Source organism: Trichechus manatus, unplaced genomic scaffold (genome assembly GCF_000243295.1).
Source record: "Trichechus manatus latirostris isolate Lorelei unplaced genomic scaffold, TriManLat1.0 scaffold00025, whole genome shotgun sequence".
In the NCBI taxonomy this organism is placed as follows: Eukaryota; Metazoa; Chordata; class Mammalia; order Sirenia; family Trichechidae; genus Trichechus; species Trichechus manatus.
The window spans coordinates 3,686,511-3,700,875 of NW_004443961.1; the positions used below are offsets into that span (position 1 = coordinate 3,686,511).

Below are 14,365 nucleotides of genomic sequence, written 5' to 3' on the forward strand. Positions count from 1 at the left end.
CAGCACTCTGAGCAGCACTCTGAGCAGTACTCGCAGCAGTACTCACAGCAGTACTCTGAGCAGCACTCTGAGCAGCACTCACAGCAGTACTCGCAGCAGTACTCTGAACAGCACTCTGAGCAGCACTCTGAGCAGTACTCTGAGCAGCACTCTGAACAGCACTCTGAACAGCACTCTGAACAGCACTCTGAGCAGTACTCTGAGCAGCACTCTGAGCAGTACTTGGCTGAAAGCACGCTGCCACTTCCAAAGTCGCTTTGTATCTTATCAACTCATTTCTGAATTTTATTCCAAGGGAACACTAAAAACCAAAACCAAACCCATTACCATCGAGTCGATTCTGATTCATAGCGACCCTACAGAACAGAGTAGAACTGCCCCATAATGTTTCCAAGGCCGTAATCTTTACGGAAGCAGACTGCCACACCTTTCTCCTGCAGAGTGGCTGGTGGGTCAGAACTGCCAACCTTTGGGTTAGCAGCCGAGCGCTTAACCATTGTGCCACCAGGACTCCTTAAGGGAGCTCTAACTTGCCCTAATCATCGTCAGGACATTGATGGTAGGAAGACATATCTTCTGTTAAATACTGCCCTCTATGCCTTACCTGAAATGCCAGGATGCACTTTTATTTACCTCAAGTTCCTTGTCAGAACATAGAAACTTTCAGAGCTATTTCTTGGCATCAGCTTCACATTAGCATCACCTGGGGGCAGCACCCCAGGCCAGTTCCATCCATCTCTGGGGGCAGGGCTCCCTAGGTGACCCCAATGTCAGCCACGGCATAGAACCACTGCCTCAGAGGCTCTGAAAAAGGGAAAAACCACTGAAATTCTCTAGGCTTTGTTCTCATTTGAAAAACAGCATGTGTGGAAGGCAGTGGGAGTGTTACACTTGTCGATTTCTCTTTTATTTTCAGATTAAAAAATGTACTTATGAAACCTAATTACAGGAACTATCGTAACAGACACCTGTTGTTGTTATTGGCCACAACGCCAATTTCAACTCACAGGAACTGTTCCACGGGGTTTTTAAGCTGTGACTTTTCAAAAGCAGACCACCCGGTGCCTCTGGGTAGGTTTGAACTGCCAACCTTTAGGCTAGTAGTCAAGGCTGGCGCCCCACCAGGGACTCCCAACAGACACCCGTGACACCTATACTCCCACCACCAAGTTAAAAAGGAATTAATGTCTTGTCATATTTGCTTCAGCTCTCTCACGTGCTCTCGCTCTCTCTAAAAAAGACAAAGCAAAATCCCCACATCTCATTTCTTTCCTTTTCTTTCCTTTCTAGAAGAACCTTAAGGTTACTGATTATCCTTCCCATACAATTGTTTCACCAAATAATTACATAACTATTGTTGTTGTTAGGTGCCTTCGAGTCGGTTCCAACTCATAGCAACCCTATGTACACAGAACGAAACACGGCCCGGTCCTGCACCATCCTCACAATTGTTATGCTTGAGCCCATTGTTGCAGCCACTGTGTCAGTCCATCTCATTGAGGGTCTTCCTCTTTTTCGCTGACCCTCTACTTTACCAAGCATGATGTCCTTCTCCAGGGACTGGTCCCTCCTGATATATAATTACATAACTACAAAAATACATTATATCGCCTAGTGTGTTTTTAAATGTACATAAACTGTATTATACTGTATATATCTTTTTGCCATTAATTTTTTTCATTCAACATTGTTTTTTCAGATTTATCCATGTTTACACATGTAGATCAAATTCATTAATTTTAAACCTCTTTATTATTTAATTAGGAATAAACCACAGTTTATGGGAGTGGTTAAGCGCTACAGCTATTAACCAAAAAAAAAGAAAAGAGAGACACCAGCAGTTTGAATCTGCCAGGCGCTCCTTGGAATCCCTACGGGGTAGTTCTGCTCTGTCCTACAGGGTCATTACGAGTTGGAATTGACTCAACAGCAATGGGTTTTGTTTTTTGGGGGATTTTATGGACAGGTTATTTATAGTTGTTTTTTTTTTTTTAATAAAGGTGCAATAAACATCTTTTTGTGTATCTTCCTGCCACCATATCTAAGAGTTTTTCTGGGGTAGACACCTAGACATGATTTAGTTGAATATATTCATCTTCAACTTTATTAAACCAGTTGCTGTCATGTCTGTTCTGACTCATAGCAACTCCATGTGTGTCAGAGTAGAATTGTGCTCCATAGGGTTTTCAATGACTGATTTTTCAAAAGTAGAATGCCAGGCCTTTCTTCCAAGGCACCTCTGGATGGACTCGAACCTCCAATATTTTGGTTAGCATTCTCCATACCCTCCCCTTCCATACTTGATTCTAAGAATTTACTAAGTTTGGTCAATACAAAGATTGTGAAGTGGTAACTAATAGTTATGCTTAGATAGTATTTTCCTTTAGTAGTTTCTGGTATATATAATTGTGGTCACCAATCAATATCAAGTCTTATCAAAATAACTAAATAAAGGATATGAAAAAAACCTTCTCCCACCGTTTACAGCGAATTTATTTTTCCTCAATAAATGTTTTACATGGCTAAACCTGGCCCACGCACCCATAAAGCAGGCCACGGGGAATGCGGACATAGGCCCAGCTCTGAATTTATTTTCTTGTATTCATAATCCAATGTTACTTAAAAAGCAAACTGCCCAATTATTCAAGCCAAAGCAAATACTCCGGATTTTGCCAGGCAAGATGCCTGTGGAGAAATGAGTCAATTCATACAAAATTCAAAGCTGTCTTTGGTCAGTGACATTTTCATGAAAATCTGTGGGTGGGTAAAAGTTTTGCAAAATTCCTTTTTGCTATTGGGCAAAATTCATCCAGGAAAAATAAGCAACATTTAAGCGGCAGCCCACATTCCCCCTAATTCCCTTATTAACACTTCCTAACCTCCCAGCACAACTGCTTTCTATTGTGTGTGAAGGCAAGTCATTGTGTTTCTGATCTTGGCGAAGAATCCTGTCCCCCTGCCCAAGATAAGCTTTCTCGTGCGGGGCATCAACACTCCGTGGGCGCTGCACACTCTTCAACTTAAAGGCACTTCCAGTAAAAATATTCTCAGCGTGCGCTCTGTTGGAATAATTACTACGGATGTTGTTAGGTATGGTTAGTACACATCTATGGTGTGGGGTCACCTTTTATATTGTCCTTTTAGGGACATGAAACAAGGGATTGGAAAGGACTCCAATCTAGAGATTCCATGACTTGTTCTGACTTGAGAATTTGGAACTTTATCATCTCAGAAAAACTTAAGAGAACTCAGCATAGATATATCAGACTTGCAGGAAGTACAGCCAGAACTCTCCTTAAAAGCAAAGATGGAGAGACTTCATCTTACTGACTTTAGACACATCATCAGAAAGACCAATTGCTGGAGAAGGACATCAAGTTTGGTAAAGCAGAAGGTCAGCGAAAATGAGAGAAACCCTCCATGACATGGATTGACACAATAGCCGGAACAATACACTCAACCATATCATGATCATGAAGATGGCAAAGGACCAGGCAACGTTTCCTTCTGTGATACATACGGTTGCCATGAATCAACGCCAACTGACTGAAGACAACTCACAACAACAACATACCTGAGAACGCTCCAAAGTTTTGATAACACTGAGATTTATCAATGTTGGGGATGCTGGAAGCTCTGGAAGTTTTCAATAGAAAGATCTGGCACCTGGGCATTGTTTTAGTTAACAGCAGGGAATGGACTCAGGTGGTCGCCATAAGGGATATCACCGTTATCTCAGCCTTCGCTACTCAGGGCTTTTGCTATTCGCTGCGCGGAACGTGACTGCGATGGAGGCCAGAACTGGAAAGAGGGCAGCTGGCTTCACTTTCTACAGAAGCAACAAGAATGAGATCTATAAAAAGGTGGAGTCGTTTAAGAGGGAAAAGAAAAAGAAACCACGCTGTTCTTTCAAGTTAACAATCATAAAGCAATGATCCTCCCCCCATTTGCTGCCACCTCGAACCTTGCAACCTGAATTCCAGAGTTCTGGGTAAGGCTGCAGAGTCTGCGGTCTGAGAGTCCGAGATTGTGTTCTCCCATGCATGAAACGGGATTTGACGATGAGGGAGGACACCCGTGGGAGCCTCTTACTATAAACAGGCTGTCACCAAGAAGCCCCATCACACGTCTCCTTTAACCACGACTTTCAGAAGCTCATTGTGCCTCCTGGAGTCATGGTCATCAAACACAACTGGGTCAGCATATCTTTCTTGGGTCAATAAGCTCAGTAAGTGAATATGACTCACGCGAAATGCCGTACACAATAAATTAATCACAGTTAAACATACTGAAAAAAAAAATGGACTGGGCCTTATAATTCAACGTGCACCTGGCCTTTGCGGCATGTGACCCAGCCACAAAAACCAAAAGACCACTTTGCGTCTCCAAAAGAGGAGTGTGGTCATTTTATTGGCAAAGATCTTGAGCTTTACAGATGTGAAAGTAATGGGAGATTAGAATTTTCAGTTTTCATAGTTCTCTGTGTCTCGGTTCCAAGAGTGTAAAGATGGGTTGTGCAAGAGGCAGAAACACACATTTTTTTTTTCCTGATGTGTATCTACAATAGGCACAATGCATCCTATCCGTGAACTACAACCTGAGAATAATGCCAAACTTTCACAGCAAAATCATTTGCTGCTGGTTGGCTGGAGCCCTACAAATCAAGCAGATGACATGTAGCAATGGAAACGTTATCAGAAGACATACTGCCCATGACACTTACGTTTCAGAATGAAAATGGATGTCTCCCTTTTAAAAATATATAGTCCCAAGATTAGCATTCAGCACTCGTCAGCTCCAATAAACCCTGTTTTGTCTAAACAGATCTGCACTCCAATACGTGTAAGTCAGTGCTTTGTGGTTCTAGACTTGACAGGCTATTCAACCTAACAATCTGAATTTTGAGACAATTCCATCTAAAGCTGGAGAGTAAGTAGAGTACAGGAGAGAGAAATCTCCCGCCCAGATCCATCTCGAACAATACAATGAAAAGTTATGCCCAGGCCTGCAAACATTCACCTCTCAGCACATTCTTTCACTGAAGTTCTTCTATTTTTAATAGTCATCATGCACTTCGGCAAAAGTCAACTTTTTAAAGTTATATGCCTTTGCAGTCTGGAAATAGTGGGAAAATGAGAGCAATCCTATTGTATAAAAATTACTTCTGCAATGCAAAAAATACATACTATTTTTTTTGGATAACTCAAGCCGTTATGTTTATTTCAGCGAAGCCAAATCCAGTGAACTATTTTCAGCCAGGATTAGTCAGAACTAAAAGGTTGGACTGTTTTCCTTCACAGACTAAATGTCTTTCCTGCCTGCAAGAGGCTGGCATGTTCCAAACACAGTAGATGGAACTTTCTTCAATTGCTTGTCTCTTTCTGGCTTTTTTTAATGCAGAACCCTACTGACAGAATAAGGTTTGGCCACCTGGAACATAATTATTCTTTTCACTCATATAACCTGGCATTCTCACAGGATATAGGCTCTGGGTTTCCCTTCAGAAAAAAATTGCAACATGGGGCAGAATGTAACAAGAAATGCAATTTCATTCCTCCAGAAATTCTTCAAACTCTTGCAAAAATACCCACAGGACAGAGAAAAGGGGCTTCTAATACTTGCATTACAGAGATCACCTGTTTGGTCGGCTTGTACCTCAATCAGACAACTTGGCCCATCTCCAGTCAAACATAAACGTAGTCCAGAGTCTTTATCATATAGACACACTATAGAAAGAAGGGACTCCAGGTGGGGGAACCACAGTCCAAATAAGTGCCTTTTCAAAAAGATTTATGTATTTTACACATTCAGTGGCCTGTAGCATGTTCAAGGAGCCCTGGTGGCACAATGGTTAAGAGCTGGGCTGCTAACCAAAAGGTCAGTAGTTGGAATCCACCAGCCACTCCTTGGAAACCCTATAGGGCAGTTCTACTCTGTCCTATAGGGTCGCTATGAGTCACAACCGCCTCTACAACACATAATAACAACAACGGCATGTTCAAAATCCAGGGCGTACCTAGAATTCTCAGGTTTTGAACTCTGAAGGAAATATTCCCCTCCCTCTAAACTAACATAAAGCACCAGAGTTAAGTGAGCCGTCTGAGATTGTGCAAAGCTGACCCCAGGGGTGATGACCTGCTTGTAAACATGGAGAGTTTCTGTTAGGTGCGAAATGATTGTGAAATCACTTAAGAGTTGTATCACTCAAAAACAGTAAATTTTACCAAGAAACAGAGACACTTCCAAGATCTAAGCGATGTAAAGGGAAGGTAGGGGTGAAAGAGACACCATACCCTCTTCTTTCAACACCAAAGGCACGCTCCCAACTCCGCTCTTACTCCTTACACCTTCCCACAAAATCCCTTTTCCCTAAACTAGGGGAGATCCCGCAAGACCTTGCTCCCGTTGTCTCCCCTGGGTGTTTTTACACTGGCTATGAACAGCCAACTGATCCCGCAAACCTGAAAGGCAATGTGAGGCGCGTGGGTGCACGCAGCCACTTTTTCACTATCCAAGTTGCTAAGGGGTGAGTTCCTTTCCCCTCTCCAACCCCCATATTCCTGCACTTCTTGGAGAGAAGGACAAATCACCAAGCATTTGCTTTGGAAAAGAGCTGATGCCTGATGGTGGTGCAGTGCGGGTGTCCCTTCTCCTGCACATCCCACCACGTTCCAGAACGTGCCAAGATTCAGTTACGGTGTGGCAGATCCACCTCCCCTCGCTGTGATGGGTCATGTACCTCTGCAAAGATCATCTACAAATGGACAGAGGCCACAGCCGCTAATAATTAAAGAAACCTCCCAGTCCTCAGAGCTGAAGAGGGGTCAAACCTCGCGAAATCTAGAGCCGGGCATCCAAACTCCATTCGGGAAGAAAGCATCCCCTGATTTGCGGGCTGAGGTTGGAAAAACACGTGAAAAGCAAGCTGGACCTTCTCTGAACGCAGCCACGTGGGCCTCGGAAACTCACCGTGCACTTGTTGGGCTTCTCCCCAGAGTGGACGCGCATGTGGATGAGCAGTTTATAGCGGGCGTTGAAGGGCTTGTACCTGCGCGGACAACCAGCCCAGAAACAGGTGAAGTCTTCTCCTTTCCGCTGGTCGATGTGGACCTTCTCGATGTGCCGTACAAGCTCCTCCTGCTGGTCGTACAGGGCACTGCAATCTATCCAGCGACAGCAGTGCTTGCCCCGGAGGTCATCCATGTCCCCGTCCCCCTCCAGGGCTGCCTGGGGTAGGGACAGCGGCTGGGCATGGGGGACCAGGTCTTGGTGGTGAAGGTGCGGGTGGGCATGGTAGGGTGGTGGGGGGCCTTGGGGCGGGGGTGGTAACGGAGTCAGAGGGGGCACAGAAGGCAGGTCCAGGGTGCTCCCCGAGAAGTCGTCCAGGCGCTCAGTCTTCAGCAGGCCGGTGGGCTGGCCATGCTGCACCACCATGTTGCCGACCAGGCCGGGCTGCAAGCCACCGTGCTCCAGCTGCTGCATGCGCTCATACTCGGCCACACCGTCCTCCCCACAGTCTGGGGGCACCAGGCCACCGCTGGCCACCAGCAGACTCTTCTGGCTGCTTGGAACAGAGCAGGGCTGGGGGATGCAGCTGCCGCGCACACCCAGGAAGTGACCGTAGACCTCGGGCTGTGGGGACATGTTAGCCGGGGAAGCCCTGGAGCCATTGATGTAGGCAACCAGGGAGGTGGGCGAGGTGCGGATGATGGTGTTGAAGTCTATCCCAATGCCGTCGGACAGTGGGGAGAGGGATAGGGCCCTCTTCTTAGAGCGGGCAGAGTGGGACCTGGTGGAGGAGTGCCGGGGACTAGGGTAGGGGGACTGATTATTCTCCATGCCGAAAAGGTAGGACGGTAATGAGTTGGAGACACTGCTGCTGGACATGGCTGTCCCGGGCGGAAGGCCCAGGATGTCCCCTAGATCACTGCCGTTCTGAGAACCGTGGCTGGAAGGAAGCGAGGCGAGAGACCTGTAGCCATGGGACCACTCTTGTTTCACGCTCAAGGCTGACTGACTTTCTGTCAGACTCAAAGTCGTGGACGCCAAAGACTCACGTGAAAGAAGGGACCTGGAAGAGCAGCCAGAAGGGGAAAAAGGAAAAAAAAAAAAAACATTTTAGCAGGATATGGACTGCTTAAGAGCTAAGAGAGTATTGCATTGACAATCCCTTAAGTATTTCCCCTAATTACATTCTCCGCTAAACACACATTCTTCGGCTAAGATAAAACGCAAGGCTTTTAATTCCAGGTAAATAACATTTTACCAAGAAGAACAATAAAGGCTAATGCTCGCTGGAATAATAAAACAGAAGAGCTACTGTTATAAATAATCTTAGTACTTTAATGATAAAAAATAGTCCTCGCTTTATTCTTCAGTATCTTTTTTAATGTAGGGGGAAACACTTAGGGACCTGGGGATAATTACTGATGTCTGTCTCACCAAACCAGGTAAGCAAGTATTTATTAAGCACCTACTGTGTGCTGCATGCTATAATAAGCTCTGCAGGAAATGCTAGCCTACACAAAGTCCCAGCCTTCAAGTAAAATCTACTTGGTGAGGTAAAACATAAACTCATGCTTAATTTGAAGACAGGAAATCTTCAAAGTCAAAAGGTAATCAGGGGACCTAACAATAATTTCATGACTTAGTTTCACTATTATTAAGGAATTAGGAAGATTTGGGTTTTTAAAGAGAACAACAAACGCTGTTGGTACTCAGTCATTCTAGAAAATAGAAAAAAAATACAGCTATAATGTATAAAGAGCCCCTGAGTGGTACTATCAATTTAAGTACTCGATTACTAACAGAGAGGTTGGTGGTTCGAACCCACCCAGAGGCGCCGCAGAAGAAAGTCCTGGCGATCTGCTTCTGAAAGGTCACAGCTTTGAAAAACACATGGAGCAGTTCTACTCGGCTCACATGGGTCGTCATGAGTCAGAACTGACTCAACAGCAACTTGAATCATACAAGGAAGTAACAAACTAAACTCGAGTCATATTTGGAATTAAGCACGTGGGCTGTGTGAGGCTTAAACAGCACTCGCCAGTCTTGATTTTTGATGAGCTCTTGTCCCTAAGAGAGACAAGCTTTGGGCCAAGGACAGATCATTTACTTTAAATTTATTTTTTGCAATAATATTTGCAACAATTTCTCTCCTGTTCTTCTTACCCTTTAAAAATCATGCTTTCATGTCACGAGATGTTATCTGCAAATCAAAATGTTTGTAATGTAGCTCTGGTCACTTTAAAATGCACTGTATTTCACTATGACATGGTTATCTCACAAATAATTGAAAAGCTATGTCCTTTAGATGGAAAAGTTGTCACAAAGAGGCTAGACATAACTCACTGTGTTGCTTTCTATGCGATCATTTTCTGACAAAAATTAATCAAAACAAAACATTATACAAAATTCGTGTCTCCCGGAAATGAACACGCTTACTATTCCCAGCCATTAAACAGCAACCTGTGGCAAAGGAGCTAAGGGACGTAAGGGAGAAACATTCTCATCTTACTTCCCCCTCTTACTCCTCTTCACAAAAAGGAACCAAGGAACGCCGTTCCTAACAAGCATGAGATATTAGCAAGAAGACATCTCTGCTGTGAAATGCACAGTGTAAGGCAGTAACACCATGATCAACGTGATGTTTCCAACGAGTTAAGGAGTGTTTACCAGGTATTTATGTCCAGTTACCCTTGACACAGACTTTTTTTTCTTGGTACACATCCTCATATTCAGGCTGAAGTCCTTTTGCAAGTCCCAACGTGGCTTCTCAGCCATCTCTCGTTTAGTACCCAGGGACATTTCCAATTATTTCCCCCCCACGCTGGCAGCACATGGCTCCCCCCTCAAGAGTCAGCTTTAGACTTCTGGTGATTGGATGGCAAGGATCTTTGGGTCCCTTCCCCACATAGAGCAAGGGATTGCTTTCTGATCCAAGCTAATCTGTAGTCCTACCATATACAAGGCAGAGACAAGTGACTCTGCTTCCCTTCTGAGCTTGAGAAGGTTTTAAGGACACAAAGAACTGGGGGCTGAGTAGACATCTATTTGCAGGTGTTATATTTGCCTGGTCACTGTCATGTGGGAGAATTTCAGATTTTTAAGCAGTGAATAGCAGCTTCTGACACTATATCCACCTTTACCCAGAAAATATATTCTAGTTTTTTATCCACCTTTGTGTATTTTGTTGCAGTAATTACTTTATTTGTTTGACAGCCTCAAGTGGAATGTGTTCACTTGTTCCATTGTTGACAGATGCTTCTCATTTTTCTCAAACTACACCTAAACCCAGTTCCTGTCAAGTTAATTCCAACTCATGGCGACCCCATGTGTGTCAGAGCAGAACTGTGCTCCATAGGGTTTTCAATGGTTGATTTTTTGGAACTCGATCACCAGGCCTTTCTTCCAAGGTGCCTCTGAGTGAACTCTAACCTCTTAACCTTTCCATTAGTAGGTTGGCAGCCCAGTGTGTTCGCACCACCCAAGGACTCCAGATACTGTTTGTACCATGCCTTAAGTGTAGCTAGCTTCGGGCACCTGTGTATGTTATCTTCCTCAATAAAATCCAAAGCCCTTCAAGAGAAATAATTTTTTTCTACCTCCCCAGCACCCCCCCAGCAGAGTGTCAGATACATACAGGCACTCAAAAAAATGCTGATTAAGAAAGTGCATAAATAACCAACTAACACGAAACGATAACCAACCATCTGCAGCTTGCCAAGTACATTCCCTAGACAGTCTCTCACTGGATACAAGCTGTGAGGTTAAGTCAAACAGTTAATTTTATTACCTCTGTTTTACAAAGCATAAAATTCTGTCTATCTGTGACATTCCTGCCAGTAACACTGAATTAAAAAAAAAAAAAGAAAACGACCCAAGTCCTCATGGAAGTAGAAGTGAAGTGGCTTTTGATATAGGCAGCTAACTAACTGGATCACACACATCCTCAGCTGTTTTCCCCATGTCACACCCCACATGTGGTTCCTACTCCCTATGCTCTGCTCGGTTAAGAGACCTGGTGTGACAGGCTCCAAGTCACACACGCTAGGAATAGAACCCAAACGTTCTGATCTCCTTCTGCGATGCTACGCTGAATGGCTACGAAAGGTTCCAAAGGACTGTCATCTGTAACCCCTGCTGCTAAGCACACAGGCCCTTGAGAAAGAGAGTTACAAAGAGCTGTGGTTCTATTGGCATATGGAGAACAATTTCCATCTCCATACGAGCATCTGACCCAAGGGTGTCATTTCTGGGGACGGGCTAATTTGGAAGTATATGTGAAAGGAAAGGAGATACAGCTCAAAGTCAATATGAAAAACTCAAAAACCGTGGCCCAAAGGTTAGGGGGCTAGTGAAGCAAGAACTCAAGTCCCTCTCATGGAGCCACAAGAAGTATGATGTTCAAGTTGAATTACTTGGTCGAATGCCAAGCTCAGAAGAAGTACTAACCTGCAGATCACATGGAATCCCCCAAACGAAGGCTAAACCAGAGATGTGTGAGAAAAGATTTACAGAGTTGATCCAAAAAAAAGCATTAATTACAATACTGAAATAAACTGAAACAATTAAATGCCCAGCAATAAAAGACTGATTAAAATTTATGTTTTTATTTATATGTTTTTATTAATAAAATGGAATCTTGGGTAGCAGGAGGCCATTATTTGATGCCTAAGAAGACTTTTATTACATGAAAAAAGTAGCTTATAAAACTATGTGGATTATTAACCATTTGGTAGAAAGGAAAACATGTTTATGATGTATGTGTATGAGTATAAAGAGAAGGATGGACATCAAAAGTCTACCCATGGTTGTCTCCGGGTGACAGGATTCAGGATAACTTTCATTTACTGTCTGTGTTTTCCCCATTTTTCACATTTTTCTATGTTGCTGTTGTTAGTTGCCTTTGAGTCGATTCCAACTCATGGCAACCCCATGTGTGTCAGAGTAGAACTGCTCCACAGGGTTTTCAATGGCTGTGACCTTTAGGAAGATCACCAGGCCTGTCTTCTGTGGTGCCTTTGCGTAGGTTCGAACCACCAACCTTTTGGCTAGTAGTTGAGCACTTAACTGTCTGCACCACCCAGGGACATATTTTCTATAATCATTAAGAATTACACAGATTATCAGGAAAAATAAATAATTTTTTAAAATATATTTATACATTAAGACAATCCTTTTACCTGCAACTAGCGAAGTAAGACTTTGCACAGGGTGGCCATCTCAGATTAAATCACGTCACCTCTCCCACTCCAGCACCCACCCCCATGCCCTCCATGGACAAAACACAAAGCCAAGTCTCTGTCTATCTTCCTTTTATCTCCAGATAACAGAATGCTTTCAGGTTGAGCTATTGCATCTTATCCTTTCTCTCCTATGATGGAACACACAAACTAACAAATGCGACCTTTCCAAATTGCTAGAAGAAAGTTCCAGACTTCACCAAGCCACTTCCCAACTCCTGTTTCTTTGCTTACCCTGCAAAAAAAAAAACTATTTCCATAGAAAGACTCTCAGAATACAGTCAAAAACACCTGTCAGTGCATCTTGAAGATGCTGTCTTTTAAGAATTTAAAATTATGCTAAGGAATCAAATATGCCAGAAAACCATGCGATAATGACCCTTCCCTGGCCGACCCCATGAAAGGGATGGCATCAGATGCACGGCTCGAGCAGTCTTGCCAGGTCTACGGTCAGCTCCATTAATTATGTCTCTCTGCCTTCAAGGCATGGGCTGGACTTGCTACAGACAGGAAGCTGAAGCTTCCCGATGACACCACCCCCACAAGCACAGCTAATTTTACATGCAACACTCAGCAAGTCTGAGTCCCTCCAGGCATAATCATCAATGGGAAAATGACAGCAGCTTCCCATCACAAAAATTCTCAGGTGGAAAACAAGTTACCACCTCATTAAAAAAAAAAAAAAAATTGGCATTAAAAAAAAAAGATTCCACAGCTATGATTTCAGAGTCTCAAACAGCAGCTAGGAGGGCAGTGCCAAGGTATAAGCATGAAAAAGAAGAGAAGGAAGAGAAGAGCGAGAAAGGAGAGAGAGAAGAAAAGAGATTCTAGAAATGCAAGACAGCTCAGAGCTATCCCAAGCCTCAAAAGCAGAGGTGCAGAGAGGTACAATTCCTTCGCAAGATCACAGTTACAGCAGAACCAGAGCCGTTCTTGTGTGACGTCGAGTCAAGCAGAATTGCCCCAAAGGGTTTCCTAGACTGCAATCTTTACGGAAGCAGATTGCCAGGTCTTTCTCCTGTGGAGCTGCTGGTGGGTTCGAACTGCTGACCCTCTGGCTAGCAGCCAAGTGCTTAACCACTACACCACCAGGGCTCCTGAGAACCACGGCTAAGAAGCAAAAACTCTGGATTGTGTTTTTCCAAGAAGACAAATTCTGGACGATGAAATAATTCATTTCAAACATGAAAACAGACATTATATATTACACAGTATTTTGGCTTATGCTCCCTCTAATATCAACCTTGAAAGAGAGAAAAATTTGTCTGAGGGGGTGATTTCCCTATTCTATTCAAGTATCACCCATGGAGAAACATATACAGCAGTATGGTATCTACAAAAGGAGATCTAGTGGTGCAATGATTAAGCACTTGGCTGCTAACCAAAAGGTCGATGGTTCAAACCCACCAGCCATCCACAGGTGGAAGACCTGGTAATCTGCTCCCGTAAAGATTACAGCCTAAGAAACCCTATGGGGCAGTTCTGCTCTGTCCTATAGGGTCACTATGAATTGCAATCAACTCATCAGTGCACATCATCAATAACATGGTGATATCTACTTGTTCTGGTACCTAGTCAAGCATTGTCTTGAATTGTTATCTAATTCATATCTGAAAGTATGCCTTCCCAGACACATCATGTATTCTTGAGACTCACGGCAACCCCATGTGTGTCAGAGTAGAACAGTGCTCCATGGGTTTTCAATGGCTGATTTTGCAGAAGTAGATTGCCAGACCTTTCTTCGGAGGCACCTCCAGGTGGACTCAAACCTCCAACCTTTCAGTTAGCAGCCAAGTGCACTATTCATTTGCACCAGCCAGAGATTTCCACTGAGGACAGTAAGTACTTAGTAAGTACCTGGGTAGATGGGTGGATGGACAGACAAAACAAATTGTAAAGCAGCCTGGGCATTCTACAACATATACACTGAAAACCTAGCGGGTAAGAGAGGTATAATGAACATCTCTATTTTCTAGACCACAATATGATATGCTTCACCAGGAGGTGACAAATGTACACACTGGGCTTTGTTCCCTGAGGCCCAAGATCCAAACTGAGGTCATCTCACTCATACCGAAAGACAGCAGTTATGGACTCATTCCTCCCAATTAAGATGATAG

General features: G+C 43.8%; 1 protein-coding gene across 1 annotated transcript in view; it reads right to left on the minus strand.

Moving 5' to 3' along the window:
- Window positions 1-14,365, minus strand: part of GLIS3 (GLIS family zinc finger 3) — a 549,271-nt gene that overhangs the window by 362,029 nt on the left and 172,877 nt on the right. Inside the window, exon 4 of the mRNA XM_023728586.1 lies at window positions 6,970-8,071. Within this exon, the coding sequence (XP_023584354.1) occupies window positions 6,970-8,071 (1,102 nt within the window). The remainder of the gene's footprint in view (window positions 1-6,969; window positions 8,072-14,365) is intronic.